Source organism: Syngnathus scovelli, chromosome 12, assembly GCF_024217435.2.
Source record: "Syngnathus scovelli strain Florida chromosome 12, RoL_Ssco_1.2, whole genome shotgun sequence".
NCBI classification, from domain to species: domain Eukaryota; kingdom Metazoa; phylum Chordata; class Actinopteri; order Syngnathiformes; family Syngnathidae; genus Syngnathus; species Syngnathus scovelli.
Genome location: NC_090858.1, coordinates 512,408 through 531,886, shown reverse-complemented (window position 1 = coordinate 531,886; position 19,479 = coordinate 512,408). Strand labels below are relative to the sequence as shown.

The 19,479-nt window shown below is 49.3% G+C and overlaps 1 protein-coding gene and 1 long non-coding RNA gene across 8 annotated transcripts in view; one reads left to right on the top strand and one right to left on the bottom strand.

Moving 5' to 3' along the window:
* The window catches only part of birc6 (baculoviral IAP repeat containing 6), a 36,897-nt gene that overhangs the window by 6,879 nt on the left and 10,539 nt on the right, over window positions 1-19,479 (bottom strand). For 4 of the 7 annotated variants that reach the window (XM_049735860.1, XM_049735864.1, XM_049735862.1 and 1 more), the window contains exons 22-64: window positions 19,177-19,310; window positions 18,869-19,015; window positions 18,586-18,773; window positions 18,202-18,516; window positions 17,952-18,051; window positions 17,586-17,800; window positions 17,135-17,343; window positions 16,589-16,944; window positions 16,241-16,460; window positions 15,713-15,849; window positions 15,457-15,594; window positions 15,253-15,380; window positions 14,937-15,068; window positions 14,633-14,848; window positions 14,228-14,411; window positions 13,928-14,104; window positions 13,638-13,771; window positions 13,356-13,509; window positions 13,160-13,276; window positions 12,828-12,988; window positions 12,521-12,647; window positions 12,306-12,416; window positions 11,830-12,088; window positions 11,181-11,755; window positions 10,926-11,101; window positions 10,764-10,860; window positions 10,487-10,681; window positions 10,212-10,412; window positions 9,820-10,099; window positions 9,460-9,716; window positions 9,253-9,361; window positions 8,771-8,995; window positions 7,791-8,637; window positions 7,577-7,720; window positions 7,163-7,292; window positions 6,874-7,005; window positions 6,644-6,805; window positions 6,404-6,577; window positions 6,024-6,223; window positions 5,596-5,923; window positions 5,208-5,425; window positions 4,807-4,971; window positions 4,368-4,539 (exon numbers count right to left, since the gene is read on the bottom strand). In XM_049735860.1, coding sequence (XP_049591817.1) covers window positions 4,368-4,539; window positions 4,807-4,971; window positions 5,208-5,425; window positions 5,596-5,923; window positions 6,024-6,223; window positions 6,404-6,577; window positions 6,644-6,805; window positions 6,874-7,005; window positions 7,163-7,292; window positions 7,577-7,720; window positions 7,791-8,637; window positions 8,771-8,995; window positions 9,253-9,361; window positions 9,460-9,716; window positions 9,820-10,099; window positions 10,212-10,412; window positions 10,487-10,681; window positions 10,764-10,860; window positions 10,926-11,101; window positions 11,181-11,755; window positions 11,830-12,088; window positions 12,306-12,416; window positions 12,521-12,647; window positions 12,828-12,988; window positions 13,160-13,276; window positions 13,356-13,509; window positions 13,638-13,771; window positions 13,928-14,104; window positions 14,228-14,411; window positions 14,633-14,848; window positions 14,937-15,068; window positions 15,253-15,380; window positions 15,457-15,594; window positions 15,713-15,849; window positions 16,241-16,460; window positions 16,589-16,944; window positions 17,135-17,343; window positions 17,586-17,800; window positions 17,952-18,051; window positions 18,202-18,516; window positions 18,586-18,773; window positions 18,869-19,015; window positions 19,177-19,310 — 8,846 coding nt within the window. The remainder of the gene's footprint in view (window positions 1-4,367; window positions 4,540-4,806; window positions 4,972-5,207; window positions 5,426-5,595; window positions 5,924-6,023; window positions 6,224-6,403; window positions 6,578-6,643; window positions 6,806-6,873; window positions 7,006-7,162; window positions 7,293-7,576; window positions 7,721-7,790; window positions 8,638-8,770; window positions 8,996-9,252; window positions 9,362-9,459; window positions 9,717-9,819; window positions 10,100-10,211; window positions 10,413-10,486; window positions 10,682-10,763; window positions 10,861-10,925; window positions 11,102-11,180; window positions 11,756-11,829; window positions 12,089-12,305; window positions 12,417-12,520; window positions 12,648-12,827; window positions 12,989-13,159; window positions 13,277-13,355; window positions 13,510-13,637; window positions 13,772-13,927; window positions 14,105-14,227; window positions 14,412-14,632; window positions 14,849-14,936; window positions 15,069-15,252; window positions 15,381-15,456; window positions 15,595-15,712; window positions 15,850-16,240; window positions 16,461-16,588; window positions 16,945-17,134; window positions 17,344-17,585; window positions 17,801-17,951; window positions 18,052-18,201; window positions 18,517-18,585; window positions 18,774-18,868; window positions 19,016-19,176; window positions 19,311-19,479) is intronic. The other 3 variants (XM_049735861.1, XM_049735866.1, XM_049735863.1) reach the window with 2 other exon arrangements.
* Window positions 271-3,204, top strand: LOC125978501 (uncharacterized). Its single transcript, XR_007485049.2, has 2 exons — window positions 271-1,371; window positions 1,829-3,204. It is a non-coding gene; the product is annotated as an uncharacterized lncRNA (long non-coding RNA).

Here is a 19,479-nt window from a genome sequence, read left to right as displayed (position 1 = left end):
CCAAAAGATTCAGGTTATTTGGAATTGACTCCTCAACAACTGGAAGACTCAATCGGGCCCTCACCTTCTTAACCATATAAAGTGTCATCAATGTTATTTTAAACGCCTTTTTTTAAGAACACATCCATAATAGGGATCTAAAATACGGTATCCATCCACCCATCCATCCACCCACCCACCCATCCACCTAGGCAAGCACGGCAGCTATCACCCTTTAAAGAGATAATGTGCACAGAGAGACAGAGACCCCCCCCCCCCTTTCCTTTTTCACTGCCTCCTGCTTTGTCCTCCGCCCAGCTTGAAACACTTTTGATTCCAGCGTCGCTTCACAGTGCCCCCTCCTCCATCTCCTTTCTGCTTTGCTCTGTCCAACAAGCAGCAGCTGATGACGGACGGGGGCTCTCCTCAACGCAATTCTTTTTTCCCCTTTTTCTGTTTGTGTTGTGCTTGTGTGTGCACAAGCAGCCCCCACAGCGGGGAGAGGGGAGGAGAAAAGGGTAAGCGAGCATGAGCAATGTTGTTTGCCCCACCCACCCTGGTCTTTCTTCATTGCCACGGCCATCGGGATCCATCCTCCTGCCTCTTTTGCCACCGTTCTGCTTGGTTATGCAATGCACGATGTCTAACTGGTGTTGAAGAGCCACTTCTGTCATCAGCAGCGCTACCTGAAGCTCCATCCCTACAGCGAGAGAAAATGTCTGCCTCTCCACAGTGATCTCAACTATGGAATGCTTTGGTTTTCTATTCTCCTCTGGAATATCAACAAGCGGACGCGGCTACTTCAGGGAGCCGTGCGGAGGCTTGGTGGCATAGAGACATCAGCTGAGACAACAGCCAGACAGACAGACAGACAGACAGACAGCCAGACACCATGGTTCGTTCGGGTTTGGATGCATCCGGAGTCCGGAGCCAGACACTTGATTGACAAGCGCTAATTGCATTCTTTCCCAGAGGAATCCGAAGCCTGTAAAAAAGATGGAAGGGACGCAACAAGCTGGGGCTGTCAATTGACCGACACTATGAGGAAGGAGTTGGGAGAATTGTGTAGACGTGTTTACACAAAAGAGGCAAGTGCAATGGAAAGAAAGGTGGGAAGAGAGGTGCGGGCTCATCGTCATCACCCAAATAAAGCTGCTTGCAGTTAAGCAGAAGCAAAATTGCGAGGAAAGGTCTGACTCCATTCAAATTTCGGGGGAACACTGGACTTATTAAGTGGATGTGCTTTCCCTGGAAGTACAGTTGAGCAGAGCTGCCGACTCTCCCCCTTCACCTGCAGGATTCCACGTACAGCATGCTCTTAAATCCAAGGAATTTCACAAAGATCCAAAAAGCATGGTGAAAGGCAACCCTTTGCACCCGAGCCACCTCATGGTAAGACACCCATTTGTAGTCATATGCAATCACCAGAGGTGAAAGATTGCAGTAGTTCCTCATCAACACGTGTGTGTGTGTGTGTGTGTGTGTATACTGTGCAAAGAATAGTTCCATTTCAAATGATTGTATTTGAAGATGTGAACCAACGATGCTGAGCAGCTGGGGGATTTCATCATTTACAGCAGTGGGCGGAGGCCAGGGGCTCTAATGGCAGCATTTAATCATGCTTCTTTTGGCAGAGGGCCTGCCATTAAATGGAACTACTGAGCAGTTCAGCCCAGATAATCTCAGCAATTGTTGACATGGAGCCTGCAATTAGCCTGATCTCATTCAAAATGGTGACCCCAATTTGCAAGGCCGTATTGGTCCAATTCATATCCATCAGTGATACCTTATTGAGTTACATGTGACAGGGAGATATACACATAATATTCCTTCTTTGGTTTTCTTTCAGAAAGGAGTCACCTCCAGGGGCTAGGCGACTTGCGGGGAGGGATCATGGGCACCACAGTTATCACCCTTGATGATGTGCATGCACTGGAGCTGAAGGAGGAGCAAGAGGAATCCATCTTGGCCTTGTTGGGCATCATCGGCACCTTCCTCAACCTATTTGTCATTGTCTTTGTATACATCTACACCACCTTATAGTTTGATCAACGAGTTGAGCAAACAGTGTTCACTTGGCAAAACCTGAAGACGTTTGACATGAATCTTATCCCAAGGAAGAGGAGGGATAAGTTGGAACAGTCCGAAGACACGGCAGGAAACGCGTCAAGTCCGAGTCATGAGCTTGAAAGATAGCAAAGGGCTGGGAGAGACGTATTATTGGAACCATGGGTGGACAAGAGGTCAACTAGGACTGACGTTCCTATTTCGAACAACTCCGAACTGGGCCTTGAAGTTGGTGGGTTTTTTCGGACTTCTGAGACAATGAAATATTCATGTGGTCGCTTGCCTGAAATTGAAAAGCGAGATGACCGACCGTCTTACTGGCAGATGCTTTGATTTTCTCAGTACCTCGCTCGGCGGGATGGCCAAAAGTCAACCGAGCATAAGACGATACAAGGCAAAAGTGAAGTCATTGTTCATAATAGAATTCCAACTCAATATCTGGGCTATCACTGCTGTCGATTTAAAAAATGCACAACTGTTTGGAGGATTATTTTGAGACCTAAGAAGCATTTTCTCCTAATTCTCTTTTAAGTGGGTGGATGTGAGTCAGTGCGAACAAATAATGACTCTGATCCAACCTGTCGGGGGAGATCTTCACTGGAGGATAATGAGTCATAGTTTTCTCTGTTTTGGATCAAGGAGGGGTAATGGCCCACCCCCTGAAATATGCCCCGTGATCCAGACTTTGGGGAATTTTCCGGGAACAACATATAATGAATCTGTATGGGAGTTTGGTTGTTGTTGTTTTTTTAAATATTGTGTTTGCAATATTTTTGGAGGGGGGTGCTGAGATATCCCTATTCCCCACATAGCACCCCAAAGAGAAAAAAAATCCTCGCTTCGCCAGTGGTTGGGAGTGATTCACCCAGAATGAGCAGGGACACCCGTTTGAAAAACCTTTACACGGTAAAGTCATGCAGGCCGCAGTCGCCTTGTTCTTTCAGTCACAGAGATGTTACACACAGTATGTATTTTACATTTACAACCTATTTTTTCTGATTCCTGTTTAGCAATACATTTCTGCTGTTTATTTTTTGTTTGCAACCAAGGGTTGCTGATAAATGTAAAAGGCTACACTTCTAGGCTTCAGCATCAACCGCATGTCAATTACAGGTTATTCATATCATAACTGTAAATAAATATTTTTCTAATAGATTACACTGCCCGTTGTTTTTGCCATGAATTGACTATGTTTCTTTCTGTCACAATCTCTCTTGCAAAATCAGTAACTGGGGATTTGAAAAAAATGCGACTGAAATACATATATATATATCTTTTTTTCTTTTTGTCATAAGAAGGATAAACATGTTTCTGAACCGTTGAGGATGGATTGAAAATACATTCCTAAAGTCTGTTATGAAGCTTCATGACAGAGAGGGCGGCATCATTTCCTCTCACCGCGTGGGGACAGCGAGGAGGAGACCGAGGGAGAAAGAGCGCAGCTTCATTTTGGCCAGGCCAGGCCAGGCCAGGCCAGGCCAAGCCAAGCCAAGCCAAGCCAAGCCAAGCCAAGCCAAGCCAAGCCAAGCCAAGCCAAGCCAAGCCAAGCCAAGCCAAGCCAAGCCAAGCCAAGCCAAGCCAAGCAAGGTATCGAGCCATAGACGGACAGACGGACAGACGATCATCATTGATTGGATGTGGCAATGATTAAATCACTCAGACTGTATAAAGTGCAGAGCCAAGATTGCGAACCTTGGTCTGTGACTCAGACAAGCTAAGCACGTCGGGTTGGTTCGCTGTGCCACCCACCCGTCTGGCCCGATTCTCAAGTCTTCAAAAAGAGGTCGTTCACAAAGAATGCGAGCAAAAGATGGACTGCCACTTGGCAAGATAAAAGCGCAGATGTTCAAGCAATTTTCGACTTGGACGCAATCTAGGTAATTGAGTCCTTCAATTCTATCGCTCTTCACCCTCTGGCTGAGCAATAAATAGAGCGGCAGTACCATTTCTTTCTGGCTAACAGCTCTTTTGACATCAGAGGAGGAGGAGGAGGAAGGCTCTCACTTTTTCATTACAGCCAACTCTCTGTGACATTTATCGAAGGACCAGAGCTGCTGGGCAACTGGCTCTTTTACACAAGTTGGTCAAGAGCCACCAGCTTTAAATTGAACACATTTAGTACATGCAGTGGCATTTGGCATTATTTAGGTCACGCTTCAAATAGAAGCGGTGATACCTTTGACGAGGCGGGCGAGGCGCGTATCACTCATTAACTAACTAGCTTTATCGGCTAAAGAGAAAATACATGAAAGGCAAACATCTTCAAGCTTGCTCAGCTGCTTCCATCCACACAACGGATCATGAACGGATCAGAAGCTCACCCGAGTCGTTCCGTAGGTAGGAGGACATTGCAGGGATGAGACAGGACTGACTGAGCAGCTCCTGCAGCACGACTGGAAGCGCTGAGCTGTTGTGGGTTCTGTTCTCTGCCGAAGATGTATCGGGACTGTTGAAGCTGCTCGAACCTGCAGCATTAATGTAGCTTGCCAAGACCTAGTAAATGAAATGGAGCTTTATTCCCGTTCAATCGATGGCAATAAACAAGTAGAGTCACCCATTCGCTCATTTTCAGCACTAAAAACGATGAAGGTCCGTCTATCGTTGATCCTTATTCATTTGAGCAAGCGTATCACAAAAGAAAAGTAAATTGCGATCGCGCTGATCCTTTCGACCAAATAAGGCCTCGTAATTTGCCGCGTATTGCCGATTACGAGGCGGCGTGTCATTCCGTGCGATGCGTTAAATCGAGTAGCGACTCGCCTGGAGAAGACAAGTGACGTGCTCCTCCTCAAGACGCTGTTTTGTGAGAGCCTGCTCAACATCCCATCCTGAGGCTGTGGATCCAGTGCCAAAACCCGTTCCTTTGGCCCAGTACAGCTGCTGCTCCTCACTGGTCCCCCCACCATGGCAACTTGACATCTGTGGCTATAAAAAAAAAAAAACAGATGTCAGACATTTTAATCTATCCGAGCAGAGGCTTTTTGCCGTTACAAAATGGCGAAGATTCACTTAGGCTGGTCAAATAAAGAGGGTGCGCTTTGCCGCCATCTAGTGGCATCTAGAAAGCTCCAAAGATCGATACAGTGGTCAAAATCACCCCAATTAAGTCTTGCCATTTAATCTGGGGCAACACAAAAGAGGCAGGGATGAAACGTCCATACCTCGGAGACATTGCTACTCGCGTTGGGGTTCCGGGGGGCATGGTGGCTGAGAGCCGATAGGCAGGCCAAGATAAGGTGAACGGCGCCTATCTCCAAAGCCATACGACGCAGCAGCACGCCGTCGTCCGTAGTAAGAGGAGTGCTTCTGAACAATGCTCGCAGGACATGAAAGGGCAAGGTGGGCAACACGTCCGCTGACGGCGATTGCAGGATATGACCTGCAAGGGAGAAGGACAGGCGGCAAAAAATTCAAGTATCGAGCCCGAAAGGAGCAGTTCGGTCAGAGTCGAGTTGAAGACTTTAGAAAGGTCACTTGAGCTAGCGAATGCGTATGACGAGACGGACGGAGGCTGTCAAACTTGCTCGGCGTCCAACGATTCCAACTTACTGCCTTCTCCGTCATCTGTGACACCGAGCACCAGGCGCAGCAGGCACTGGGCATGTTTTCTCTCCTTCAGCAAGACTTCGGCGTAGCCCGGCAGGCGCAGAAACAGGCCAAACGCTGCCAAGGAGTGGGCAGGGATGGGCGACATGGTTTGCACTGGCGACGAAGACGCCGACTGGGACTGCTGCTTGTTTATGGGCGGCGGCTCGGTTGCAATGGACTCGGGCGCCTCGTAAACAAGCTCTCCCGATTGCTCGATGGTGACCCACTCAAACTGGTCCGTATCTTTTGCTTTCTCCTGTGTTGCAGAAGGCACGACCGGGGCGCTGACCTGTTGTTGCCACGCAGAGAAGAGAATACATCCATCGGCTTTAGTCGATCGAGGTGTCCGCTGCTTATCGATTGACTGCTCGCTGGAGTGCAAAGCTCACCTGCTGAATGACGTCTGGATAGAGCATGGGCAGCCTCTCCGCGATGAGAGCCAGGCCTCCCATTCCAGCAAAGACTTGCAGGGGCGACTGGATCGGGTGCGTTTCAAGTAAGGACTCATCAGCGGTGGCGTCGAGACACTCCTCGCCCGGCGTCATGGGTTCATCTTCGGGGCAGCTGTTCAGCATGTCAAGGTGATCCACTAGGAACGGCAAGAAGAAAAGGAGAACCAGGCGTTGCAATTTTTCAAAACCAACACCGTCAATTCTGTCACGGTTTGCTCATGATCTAAGCAAAGCATCGAGAACGTCTTGTTTCTTGCATTTTCTGCCTAAAATACAACTGAAAGGTCGTAACATCAAGCAGAAGCGCCTTTTGGTACCTTTTTCGGTGCACAGCCGTTTGAAGGAGTCCGTCTTGGATAGGGCAGGGTCAGAGATGACCTTAGAGCCCAGCCTGACGGTGAGGTTGATGGACTGGTAGCCCTGTGGCATCTTGCGGTCATACAGGAGGGTCAGTAGTTGGGCCAGGGTCATCTCCGGTGGCAGGGGCTGACCTTGAGAGGGATGCAACAAACAGTTCAAGACAATGCATGTTAACTTTGCTCATGAGTCTCTTGTACCTGGAAGCAGCTTGTGGTAGAGGTGGAAGACAGGCACGCTGATGGTTTTGGCAGAAGGGTCCACAGCCGATGAAGTCGTCAACTTGTCACTCGTCACCCGACCCCTTCTTGAAGGAGGCCTAGGAGGTGTTGACAGAGCACGCTTGGACTGGGACTTCAAACCTAAACAAACACACATATTTGCATTTTGAGCCACACAAACTAAGTCCAAGATGCAAATGACTGACTACCTGAAGCCACAACCACACTGTAGTTGTCCTGGAAGCCACTGTCAGCTTTCATTTTCTCCTTCTCCTCATGATTCTTCTTCTCCTTGTCCTCCTTCTGTTCACTAATCAGCTTGGCTGTAATACTGGGTGTGTCTAAAACATAGAAATAGAATGCTAGATTTCCTCCGCTGGCAGCTCTGCGTTCAAAACAATCGGCGGACTATCGGGCCAGTGACAGAAATGATCACGGTTATTGGCAACAAAAAAACCCTAATGCTAATTGTTTGAAATTCTCCTCCTTCGTACATACCAGACACCCGGTCCAAGACTTCAGCAAGAGTGGTGGAGATTGGTAAATGGAGGGTGCGGTACTTGTGGCCTGCTCCATACATTGGATGTTGGATCATGTGGCTGGTGGCGTTGATGCGTCCTTTGTATAACTAAAGAAAAAGAAAAACAGATTAGACGATGATACCGGGACAGCTTAGCTATTTTTTAGAATTGGATTCACAGAAGCAAGGTAAGTAGATTTCAACGTGGACATTGGTAGTCCTCAACTTGCGCTCCGAGAGGCTGCTCCCCAGTCGAATTGTTTGTAAGCGGAGACACGATTGATTTTGCTTCAAAATGAAATTTCATGAAAGAAAAACTTCCAAGCTTCCAAATGCAGCGCAGTGCTGTCCACGTCAAGCAGCTCAATGCGGACGAACAACCAGATACCTACCGGGCAGGGCGACTGGAGGAAAACAGTGACTTTCTCATCCTCCAACATGAGTTGCAGAAAGAGCCTTCGTATGAAGCCAGAGATGCTTCCAGAGAGAGGCACATTACCTCGCTGTGGTGCTGATTGGAAGAGCTCGCAAAGAACCTGCAGCAAAAGCGTACAGCAATGTTGAAAATGAGCTCCTCTAGTGGTAAAAGAGAAAGGCAAAACCTACCTGTGCCATGAGCCGCTGGTTGTTAGGGTGGCAGGAGATGCACTGTAAGAAGAAAGCCACGGTGGCATTCTCCAAAGCTGTTCTCTGCTGGGTGGTGAGCCCTCCCGACTGACCACAAGACGACAGGGAAAAACGTGAACCTGAGACGTACGGCTGGGATGGACCTCCACAAGAGGCCTGACAACTTGTGTTGGCACTTGCACTGGAGTGGCACAAGAGGAAGAGCAGTGCTGTCCACAGAGGGTTGACCTCTGGGCCACCTAACCAGTCCTTCATGGCGTGGCTGTTGCCAACTTCGGTGAGAAAGCGCAGAACCGGAGCAGCCAGCTCTGCGGCAAGCGGCGGACGGCGATGTGCGGATGTGGAGCACGGCTGGTATTGGTAATGCCGCCTGTCAGCCAGAGCTGCGGGCAGGGGCAGGTCGGCATTGGCCAGTAGACACGCGCAAAACTGGGCAAGGCTGCGAACAAGTAACGAAGGCAATCCCGAGTCAAGGAGCTGCTCGATGGCTCCCGGGGACTGCGAGGCGGCTGCCAGCGTGGTCAGCTGGGACTCTGATAAAGTGACTGGAGGTCTCGCATGCTTCGAGTCATCTGTAAGTCCCGCGGCGGCGGCAGCGGCGGCGGCGGCGTTTGCGTTGTGCTGCTTTTTGCCATCATCGGTCATGGCCAGTCGGCGCTGTTGGGCTTGAGATTGAGCGGCGTTGGGCATTGATACGATGCCCATCCAGGACATGAGCAACGAGAAGTAGCTCGGGTGAATGTGACACATGGAACACAGGAGGCTGTCCACAGCCTTCTTTAGCACAATGTCGCAAGGCAAAGACATGGACCAATTGTACAGGAGTCTAAGGGAAATGAAAGACAGCACAGTCAGGAGTTAAGCAAATGACAGGGCTGCTCTTTCAAAACAGAATGGCTCAATATATACGTGCATATACTAGATGTTATCTTTGGGGGGAAGAAAAAAATAGGACTGACTCAAAAAGCTCTTGGTTCAGCAGTGTCGGGAGGTCGTAGTCGACAGGCAGCTCGTAGCTGTGCCACAAGACGGCCGCTACACAATGCAGGTGGGACGGCGAGGGCATGAGGAGCCCGTACTCCCTCAATGAAGAGGAGCCACTACTGGTGCTGGAGTAACCCATTGGAATTTTTAGGGCCGCAACCCTCGATGAATCATGAACCCACTGGAGAAGAGCCTGGATTCTGCAACCAAAAAGTGCAGAGAGAACACGAGGATGAGTCCGGCCAAACTTCAATGATCCATCCCGCTGTCCTTCTAAGTGATCTTGGTCAAAGCGCCTTCCTTCAAATGCAACAAACAAAGCCGACTTTTTACCATCGCTTTAAGAGCCCGGCGATGAGATCACCTTGATAGGAAACCGTTTCTCATTTATCATTCTAAGAGTCAAGCTAAACAACAAAATCAGACAGCAAGGACAGCCTCATTTAGAACAACATACCTGTCCTTGGTTCCCGAGTCCTGAGTGGTGCCCAACTGGTACAGAATGTCTATCGTCGAGTCTGAAGAGAGGCCGTTTAGTCGACCAAACAACAGAGGACTGTTCAAATCTAAAAAGAGATCAAATGCATTGGTTTATCAAACAAACAGATTATATATACACGGACATTCGTCAAAGTTCATCCCAGGATCCCATAAAGTCACTTACTGGCCGGGTCAGTGCCGGAGGCAGCACAGTTTCGCAACAGAATGTCGATGAGCTTAAGACCGATGCGTGTCGACTGCAGGCCGATCTTGACCAACACGGCTTCGATGTTGGGCGAGTGCATACCGCAGTAAGGTGACATGAGCAGCGCAGCGCAAGTCTGCAGGAGGTTAGCTGTAGGCGCGGCTGCGCTGGCCATCATGGCCTCCAAGTCACTGACATGGGTCAGGCAGTGGTGAAGAAGGCGGAGCCAACCAATACTGGACAGCGGGAAGAAGAAGAAGAAGAAGAAAGGACTCAAAACGGGCACATGGGATAAGGATTGAACAACAGTCAGTTCAGATGGGTGCATATATTTGCTACCTGGTTTTAGAGACCTGGTCCTCAGAAGGTAAGAAGGGGTTGTTGACTGTTGCAGAGGAGGTGTTACCAAACGCCGTCAGGCCCAAGAGTTTGATCTGAGACAGACCGAGGGTGCTGGCATCTCGAGGCCGGTGCAAGCGCAGACATACGGCTGACGCCACCTCGGCCTTCACCAGCTGGATCTTGATGTAGGTGAGGCCGCTGGTGATCAGCGGCGTGGAGAGCGGCAGCATGTTCACCCCATCGGCACTGATCTCCACGGAGACCGAGGCCGGGCAGGCTAATTGGTGGAAAGAAGAAAATACAACAGCTCAATACATTTGCTTACAATCCGAATGTCCGTCCGAATGAATACTACCAGGGAGGGGTCTGGGGCTGTGTACACTACTTACTCGCTAAAGAAGCAAGATGTGGCTGAATGTGGAGCTCCTTTAGCAGCACGGCAGCGGGAAGATGAATGGTCAGGTCACACCAAGCCTCCTCTGGAAGGAAGATGTAGGACCAAGCTGCGGAACGAGCTCGCCGGTGAGGCGGCGTGGCTTGAAGTAGGACTTCCGCCGGCTGCGCTGTCGGGCTACTGGATGTAATTGTACCTGAGGAAGGACCAATGCCTCGTTACAAACTGATGATGCGTTGCTGCGTGTTTAGCCCAAGTCTATTTAGGCACCTAATGGGGCAAAATTGTGCAGTCCCTCCGCATTGTCGGGCTCCGACGTCATCACTCGGGATTTGAGGTTACCATCTGATGCTTTCCCTGGACCCGAGTCTAAGAATTTCATAATGGTGGAAACCATGCTGCGTGCCGTGTTCACTATGGCTCTGGTGCTGGTCACCATGTTGTTACAAATCAACTGTACGCCACCTGGTCAGGGAGAAACCATCCCGTGGGGTTAGAAGCAGAGTGATTGCTGATGATTGGGAAAAAGGATCAGTCTGATCCCTACCCAGGTCATGGAAGGCTTTGAGCGCCTCGCTGGTATCCAACACTCGCAGAATGAACCACAGAAGAGGTTCAGACAGCTGACAAGTAGAGAGAGAGCCCTAGAAAATAGGAAAGGTTTGACAAAAATCCACCCACGGCCAACTGCTCCCAACACTTTGCTCACCTGTCGACCCATGTAGCCACAGGCCATGTACGTGAGGATGGGCTGCAGCATGACCTGAACTGAGGTCGCCCTCTTGCTGAGGGTGGTGAGGATGGTGAAGAGGCCGTCACCGACTGAAATGGCATCCAGACCCCCGTGGAAGTTCTCATGTTTTGTCAGGTGCAGCCCGCTGGCTCCTGGTGACCAAAGAGGGCGGTCAGATCAGCGGATAATGTCGACCGACGTAAAGGCGCACAGGTCATCGGCACAGCTTACCGATGATCATGGCCATGGCGCTGCTGTTGCACTGGCCCAGCGCAGACAAGATCTGACTCATGATCTGCTGATTGGCCAGTACCAGATCAGCCACACCGGCGGACGGACCCTGGCTGGATGCCGAGCCTCCAGCCACACTTTCTTTTGACCCGCAAACCTTCTCTTCATCCGACACGCTGCTATCGGCCGCCCCGCCGCTGGCCATTGCAGGCAACCGACCGCTGAACTCTCTGTCCCCCGACAGAGGCAGTTGCACCAGCACGTTAACCAGTTTAAGGAGATCGAACATCAGCTGATCGCGGGTCGTTTCGCCGCAGACAGCCTTTGCATCTCCCGGTCGAATGATGTTGGCGAAAAGGCCGCCGAAACAAGCGCGGGCGCCCACGGAGCTATCGGAGCCACTGCGTGAGACAACTTTGTCAGAGCAGGTGATGTAATGGTGAACGAGAAACGTGATGGACTCGATGACTGAGGTGATGGTGACCACAGACACCGCTTCAAAGTTTTGCTCCAAAGTAAACTCCAACAGCTTCACCTGGGCATCGAGCGGACCCTGACCTGACTGGAAGGGCCCCCTGAAAGTTCAAGACGGTACGGTGCCGTGCGTCAGCTCTTCAAAGAGCGCAACAATTGGGATATGAACACGTACCTTTCAGTGGACAAGATGTGCAGAAGTTTGAGGAGGAACTCGCTGAACATTTGTGGGCAGGTGGAGGAAAGATGCACCTGCAGGCGACTCAAAAACTCGTGCATAGCTTGAGTGGCGGTGGGTCCGACTTGAGAGCTATGCTGATTGGTTCCATTGGTGTTGCTGCCAGAAAGGAAACGCACCAGGATGTGCACCAGCGTGGGATCCGACACCATCTGATGTGCGGTGCTTTCTTGGCCGTTCATTCCATTACTGGATCCTGAAAGTTCGAACGCGGTTTTAGTAGTCGAGTCGAGTCGAGTCGAGTCGAGTCGGCTACGCTCAAATTCCAAGTTCTTCATGAAGTGAAACACGAGCAAGAATACTTTTCCATTGACATAATGCGGAACATTGTAAGCGTAATCGTGACTCGCTTCAGGGTGATTCGGTGACAATTTGATCTGCGACTTTGTAGAGTGACATGATAAAATACTGACCTTGGTAAGGCATGTTTGTCATCAGGGTCAGCGAATGCAGAACCAGACACCATGTTCTCAGGGAGGCGTTGGGGTACCATGCCAGCACAGTGAGAAAACTGCTGATGGATGCTAGACGTACAGCAACATGGATATTTGTACACGTTTCGCAACAGGACTTCATCCCCCCCAAAAAAATAAAAACACAACAGGTAGGGATGGTGAGAAATCCTGACCTTGGTTGAGTGGAATGGTGGGTACTCGACAGGAATTAAACAAGAAGACCTCTGATCCGTTATCTTCGTTGCCACTTGCGCTTGTGTTGAGACTCAGCGTTATCCATAGCTGCAGCAACGACTCCAACTAGCATCACAAATGTTTCCCATTTGTCAAAGGATTCAATGACAGTGTCTTGCTCCATTTGATGACATTGAAAATAAGGTTGGGAATTTTTCTGCCTTTGTATCTGGGTGTAATTCTTTTCCGCACATGCATACTGAGAATGGGCCATATTTGGGGAATTTATATTGAAAAAGTACAGACCTGCACGTGGTGAACTTGCAGCATCGAGAAAAGCTTGTTGAAGCAAGCACTCAGCATGGGAATGGAAGATGGCTGAACCAGGAGGGTGCCGCCGGGAGGAGAACCTCCTCCATGAAGAGCCCTCAACAGCGAGTCATCAGTACCGTTGGTAGTCTGGCAAACTGGAAAAGCAAAGTTGCAGTCCATCTTGCGTGAATATACATAGATAATAACATGAGATTTTCGTGGTTGACTTTTTGCGAGTGCAGATGACGGCGGACTTGACGCTTTATTAAGGACTCACGTTCCCTCTGCGCTAATGTCGTCCGCACTTCATTTGTTACCCTGGTTACCTGTGGAGGAGCTTGAAGTGAGAGCCTGTAGAATCGAGTCGGCTTGTAACGTCGCCATCATTTTTAGCATCAGTTCAGCCTGCTGCTCCAAGCCCACTTCTAATCGAGCATCCAGTGCTGAGGACAAACGGGCGCTCCGAATAAGAAACAAATATTCATGGCAAGAAGAAAAAAAAAAAAAAAGCCATCTCCTCACCTTGTGAAACGGAGACGGAAAGCCCTTGTGATCCCGGCTTCTCAACAGCAACTGGTGGTTTGGACACTGGGATACCAACCCCTCCGATGTACGGCGTGTAACCATACGTGCCATAATCCGAACCCCAGTAGTCATACCACGTGCTGCTTATTGGCTGAATGCAGACACAAAAGAAAAGGATATTGAAAGTGATCACGCGAAACAATGTTTTCAAAGCAGAGGGGAATGAGAGAAAAGGTGAAACGTGGGTTGTTTTTTTTGTTTTTTTGTTTTCCTTCATACCTTAAAAACTTTTGCAGCAAGCGGATCTTTTTCCAAATCAATATCTAAAGGATCAATATCAACATCCATCAGGTCTTGTAGCAAGTCAAAGTCCATGTCTTTATCTTTTTCCAAGGATGACAATGGTGGAGCGCCTTTGGATAATGAAAACAGCTTTAACTGACGTCAAGCAAACAGGCAAGCCGTTTGTCATTCGTACACCGATGGGGAAGATGACGGGAAAACGTTTGAGCTCTCGTCTCGTCAAAAGTTCAACATCTAAGGCGATGATTGATGAGTCCAGCTTATACCTGCAATGATATCAGGCACGAGGGTCTCATCGATGCTCTCTACCAACGGGATCGGCGCGGGCTGAGGCAAGGAATCATCTGGATCAAGCCCAACTGATGAGGACGAAGCCCCGGTGGTCTCCTCGGCGACAGAAACTTCATCCATGATATCCAACGAACCAGGAGACAGCAGCTCACCTGAAACAATAACGTTCCTTTTGATTCCAGATCGCCATGAGTTGGTTTGCCGTCGTTGGCTTTTTTCTTTTTTTTTTAACAGGCAGTGCGCGTGACAAGGATTTTTAAAAGCAAACAACACACCTGCCAGGATGTCTTGTAGCATACAGGTGAGGGAATACTGAGCCCAGGCACCGCCCCAGGAGATGTCTCCTCGATTGAAGTCCGTTCCCACCAGCAGAAGGAGTAGGCGCTCTAACTGGTGCTCAGATACTACCTCAGAGAGGTGGATTGTCGGTCTGGTGGCATTGGCTATTCTAGCGAGGACCTGAAGGGGTTAGGGTTTTATTCATTCATCGGATGAGCAAGATACAGGACGAACAAACTCGTGGATCAATCAGTTCTTGGTACGGCTATCAGTGACAGACAGCTGACAACTGACTACGACTAGTATGGGTCTGGAAGAAAAGTGGTATGGAACATCCCTAAACTATAGCGTGCACATTTTTGTATTGTGATTTTCAAATGAATCAGTCCTCTTAGTCGTACCTTGCAGACAAAAAGTAGCAGGTCAGCATGGCAGGTGAAGTCCATAGACAGCAGGAAGAGGGCGAGCTTCTGCACCACAGAGATGCAGCGCTCATGGGACAACGTAAAGGGCAGGGGCTCAACTTCCGGCGCTTCTTTGGCTGTTGCAGACTCCGTGTCTAACGTGGAGCGCGGCCATTCGGCCGTCCGCCGAAGACGGATCAGGTCTTTAAAGTGCTGGCAAAGAGAGGAATTTCAAAATTGGCTTCAAACGTGGTCAGGAACATTGTCCCTTTCAAAAGAGGAGGATGATGCTATAACCTACCTTGGATGTGGCTTGCTTGAGCTTGGCCTGCTCCACCAAGAGTTTGTAGGAGGAGCCCTTGTTGCTCTGGATTTTCTCCTTCTCAATCTGCTCGACTAAAGCTTTTTGTTTTGCTTTCAATAGATTTAACTGCTAAAAGGAAAGGGGCGCAATGAATGGCAGCTTGACAAAATGTTCCCCGCCCGCTAGATTTTGAAAGAAGGACTCTTGATTAAGGAGTTCAAACTTCAGTCTCCATTCGTACGAGTGGCAAATACGGTACTCTCTTACAAGTTAACCGTCTCGTGTCGGTTGTAACCGAATGAGGCACCTGTACCTGCTTGTGGTGGACCAGTTGCTTGCGAATCTTGCGGGAATAGAGTCTGTCCAAGCTACTGCCGCCCTTTGCCGATCTGCTGCTGTTCTGAGACTGAAGGCTGTTATTGATAAAGCTCCACTGAATACCTGAAAAAGAATTCTCCAGCGGTTACCAAACCATATCACTCAAACATTTGAAATAAACATGCTCATGCACCCCCACCTGTTAAGGTTCTATCCCTGTCTTTCCCTCCAAGATGTTTCTTCCCACCAGAAGCTTCATCTTCGATACTTGTGACATAATCCAATAGTCTGGAAACAAGCATCACCACCCAACTAATCATGGGGATATCCAAGACCCCTGTGAAACACAAGAGATAGTCAGACTGACAAAAAAGGTTTCGATGATGTACTTTGGCAAGACGCGCAAATCGAGATGAGAAACTGGCTGCCCGAGGTCACCCTGTGGCAGGCAGTACCTTCAGTTCTATGCTGCATAGCAGCTTGTGGTTGCTGCAGAGGAGAGAGCAAGCTGTCCAGAAGGTTCAGCAGACCCTCCAACACACCGCTGTTGCTCAGGGATCTTTGACCGAGGCAGGACAGGAGCATAAACACTCTGAGGTAGAGAGAGAGAGAGAGAGAGAGAGAGAGGGAGAGGTAGAGGTAGAGGTAGAGAGAGGTAGAGGTAGAGAGAGGTAGAGGTAGAGAGAGGTAGAGGTAGAGGTAGAGAGAGAGAGAGAGAGAGAGAGAGAGAGACAGAGACAGAGACAGAGACAGAGAGAGAGACAGAGAGAGAGACAGAGAGAGAGAGAGAGAGAGAGAGAGAGAGAGAGAGAGAGAGAGAGAGAGAGAGAGAGAGAGAGAGAGACAGAGAGAGAGAGACAGAGAGAGAGAGAGAGAGAGAGACAGAGAGAGAGAGAGAGAGAGAGAGATTCACCCCAAAAAAACGATGATTAAACAACCTGAAACATTATAATTAAACGTGGTACAAGTGCAAGGCTGCCGACCTGTCCTGGGGGAAGATGAGAAGCTGTTCAGAGTTGTAAAGCTCCTGCAATACGTTAGAAAGGAACTGTCCCCACCAGCGCTCCCCTCCACACAGCTGCACCAAAAGCAGACCGGCATGAAGGCGAATCTTTGGTGTCCCACTGAGGCAAAGGTGTTTAAAGAGCTCCTCGCAAGCCTGTGCGTGGAAGGTACTCTGGAGCACTGATGGCACAGAGTGACCTAAATATTCAGACGTGTATATTTAAAAGAAAGAGAAAAAACAAAAAAAAGATTATGCGTTAATCAACAATATTAGTGTAAAACCTTGGCATCCAAACAGTTCCACAAGCGTGTGGATGCCTACTCACCGTTGTTCGAATGCAGTAGGCTAAGCAACGTGTCCAGAAGGTAACGGATGATTGTTCTCAATTGCTCCGTAGAGGAGTTGTGGACCAGGTCTTGCGGCTCATGGGACCCGGCGGCCGTGGGGAGAGATTTTCGACTGGCACCAAGTGATACGCGCAATCTCTGGACAGCGTGGTGAGCCAGGTTGAGTTGCAACTGAAGCTGGATGCAATCTTGGTAGGCTGAAAAAACACGTTGGTCCTCCTCTACCACCTTGTCTGGTTTGCGCAAGAAGTACTGCGCATTGTTGGCACTGTTGAGGGGCGGCAGGTCGATATTCTGTAGGAGGGTTTCCAACCGATGGCAAGCAAGATTGTACCTGGAAAGAAAAAAGTCAGGATATGAAATTCAAAGGCTGATATCATTCTTACGCTCTTTTAACGGTCAATATTTTTTTTTAAAATTCTCCTGCACACTTGAACCTCGGTGCATGAATTTATCAAATACAAATCAACTGTGTTTTAGAATGCCAACAGGGGAAAAATGTGGCGATGTACTTCATGTCTCACCTGCACTGGATATCTTCCTGTAATGCCATCATCATGGTCAAGTGCTGATCCACATCAGGCTGACTGGCAGGTTCACTTTCTCCCCGAAGAGGATCGTGCATCAGTTTAAGCTCACTTTCCCATGGTAGAATATAAGTATGACCGTAGTAAAAGCCCAGTGGAATCTTTGCACGAGCATTGGTGCTGCCATAGCGGCCGATCACAGTGATCTGAAAGTTGTGGAAGGATGGGGAGAAACCACCGATGAAATCTACTGTCAACTGCCATGACAGTCTTGCACAACGGGTTAAAAAAAGGAATACCAAAATCCAACAGTAATCAATGACTGTGACAAAGGTTCTGCCACCATTGCATGCAAATGCTGACAACGCTATTCCGCCCGTTCTTCCAGCGACACAACTTTGGGTCGTGCGAAGGCTAAAATGAGTTAAGAACAGAAATAGAAACAAACCTTCATAAACCTGCAAACGGGTGGAGGCAGCAAGTCATGTAGAATAAGGGAGTGAGTACTGATGTCGGTGGCCACCACCAGCCTGCGGCCATCCACCTCCTCACCTAGCGTCCAAATGTCTATGGACAGAGAAGCTAGGTCGCTGCAGGTCGGGATGAGAGCATCGGTCAGCAGGACGGGTCGACCAAAGTCCAGTGTCACAAAGCGACGAGCTCCTGGGAAAAGAGACGATTCGATTTACAACTTGGATGGTGCACTTGGCACAGTTAAGGAAGCTGCAAAGCCACATAGAAACAGGTGAAACCACGATCGATGGCTGGCTGCAAAACGATACCGACAAAAGAATGTCAGACAAACAGGGCATACCAGAGTGCATGCGCTCGATGATGATAGACTGGTGTGGAGGAGGCTGGAGAAAGTGAGATGCCTGAGAAATGGCTAGAGCCAAACCACTGCCCATGGGGCTCTGCGGGGAGACAGAGAGAGAAAAAGACATCCCAAATCAAACAAACAAACAAACAAACAAACAAACAAACAAACGCTTGCACATACATATTTGAAGCTTTTGCTTTGAGAGAGAGAAAGAAAGAAAGAAAGAAAGAGCAGCATCACGAACCGCCTTGGCTTTTTGGGAGTTTTTGTGTGCTGCCAGGTTGACTGGCCCAGGATCCATCATGGAGCCAGGGAAGAGGTGAGCTAGCTCGGCGCTGAAGGCTGCAGACACTGCCTCATTCGGAGGTGTGAGAGGAGGCGTCATGAAGAGAGGTGTGGTCTTGGGCGTCGGGGGAATCACATCGGAGGGATGAATGAAGAAACCCGGAGCACAGGAGGAGTTGGAAGGCACCGAGTTGTGGATGGGCCCCACGCCGGAGGAGGCCGCTGCGGCCGCAGACGTGGTCTGATGCAATTTGGCTTCCAGCTTGGCCTTCTGCTTGCAGCGGATACACAGACATTTAGTCAGGGAATAAGAATAAAATCCAGGTCGAATGACTCGTCTCACCTGCTGCTGCAGTTTGAGCAGCTGCTGTTGCTTCTCTTGCAGGACCTGTAACTGTTGTTCAGCCGACACCATGGCGTGAGACAGAGACTGCAGGGCCACTTGAGCTGCGGAACTAAGAGCTGTGGAAGCTTCGCCGACCGTTCCCGTCGACAGGCCGCCGACCGCCGGGGTAACGCCAAACGTACTCACTGAGGATTGAAAAAACAAAAAAAAAAAACAAAGAGCTCATACGGTGAGTTGACTTGAAGCAATGGCATAGAAAATGAAGAGATGGCATATTCACCAGTGAACATGCTGGCGTCATCGCGCTCCACTCGAGTACCATCGCTAGTGGCTATGCAAGAGAAGTGCAAAGGCTCCACTTCTAGGAGCCCGGTTAATGCTGTGAAGCTTCCCTCTGCTGCTGCGCAGCTACTGACTTTGCCATTCCCTGCAACAACAACGACGACGACAACAACAACACATTTGTACTGAGAATCCTGTAGTTATCCTGTAGTACAAACAATCTCTTTCAAATGTCACCCGCATGCACTACGTTTAAGATCGGTGCTCATGTACAACAATGGATGTCCAGAAGGGCATTTGTCTTACCTGAGAGAATGTCAGAGAGGTCAATCTCATCCGACTGGACCCCAATGCTGCTATTGAAGGCATTCTTGCAAGAGGAACCACTGACCTCCAGATCAAAGAGCACTGGATCAAAAGGCGAGCTGTACAGTCCGTACCTGGAAAGACACCAACATAACAGTTGACACGACACGTAGAAAAGGTGTCGTGTCCTACAAAGTGGAAAAACCAGTCTTGACGAATTGCCCAAGTGTCACTGAGAAGAAAGAGTCACGGAAGTGTCGGGCTGTAAAACCTTTTACAACTGTAATCAAAATGCAACTGGCA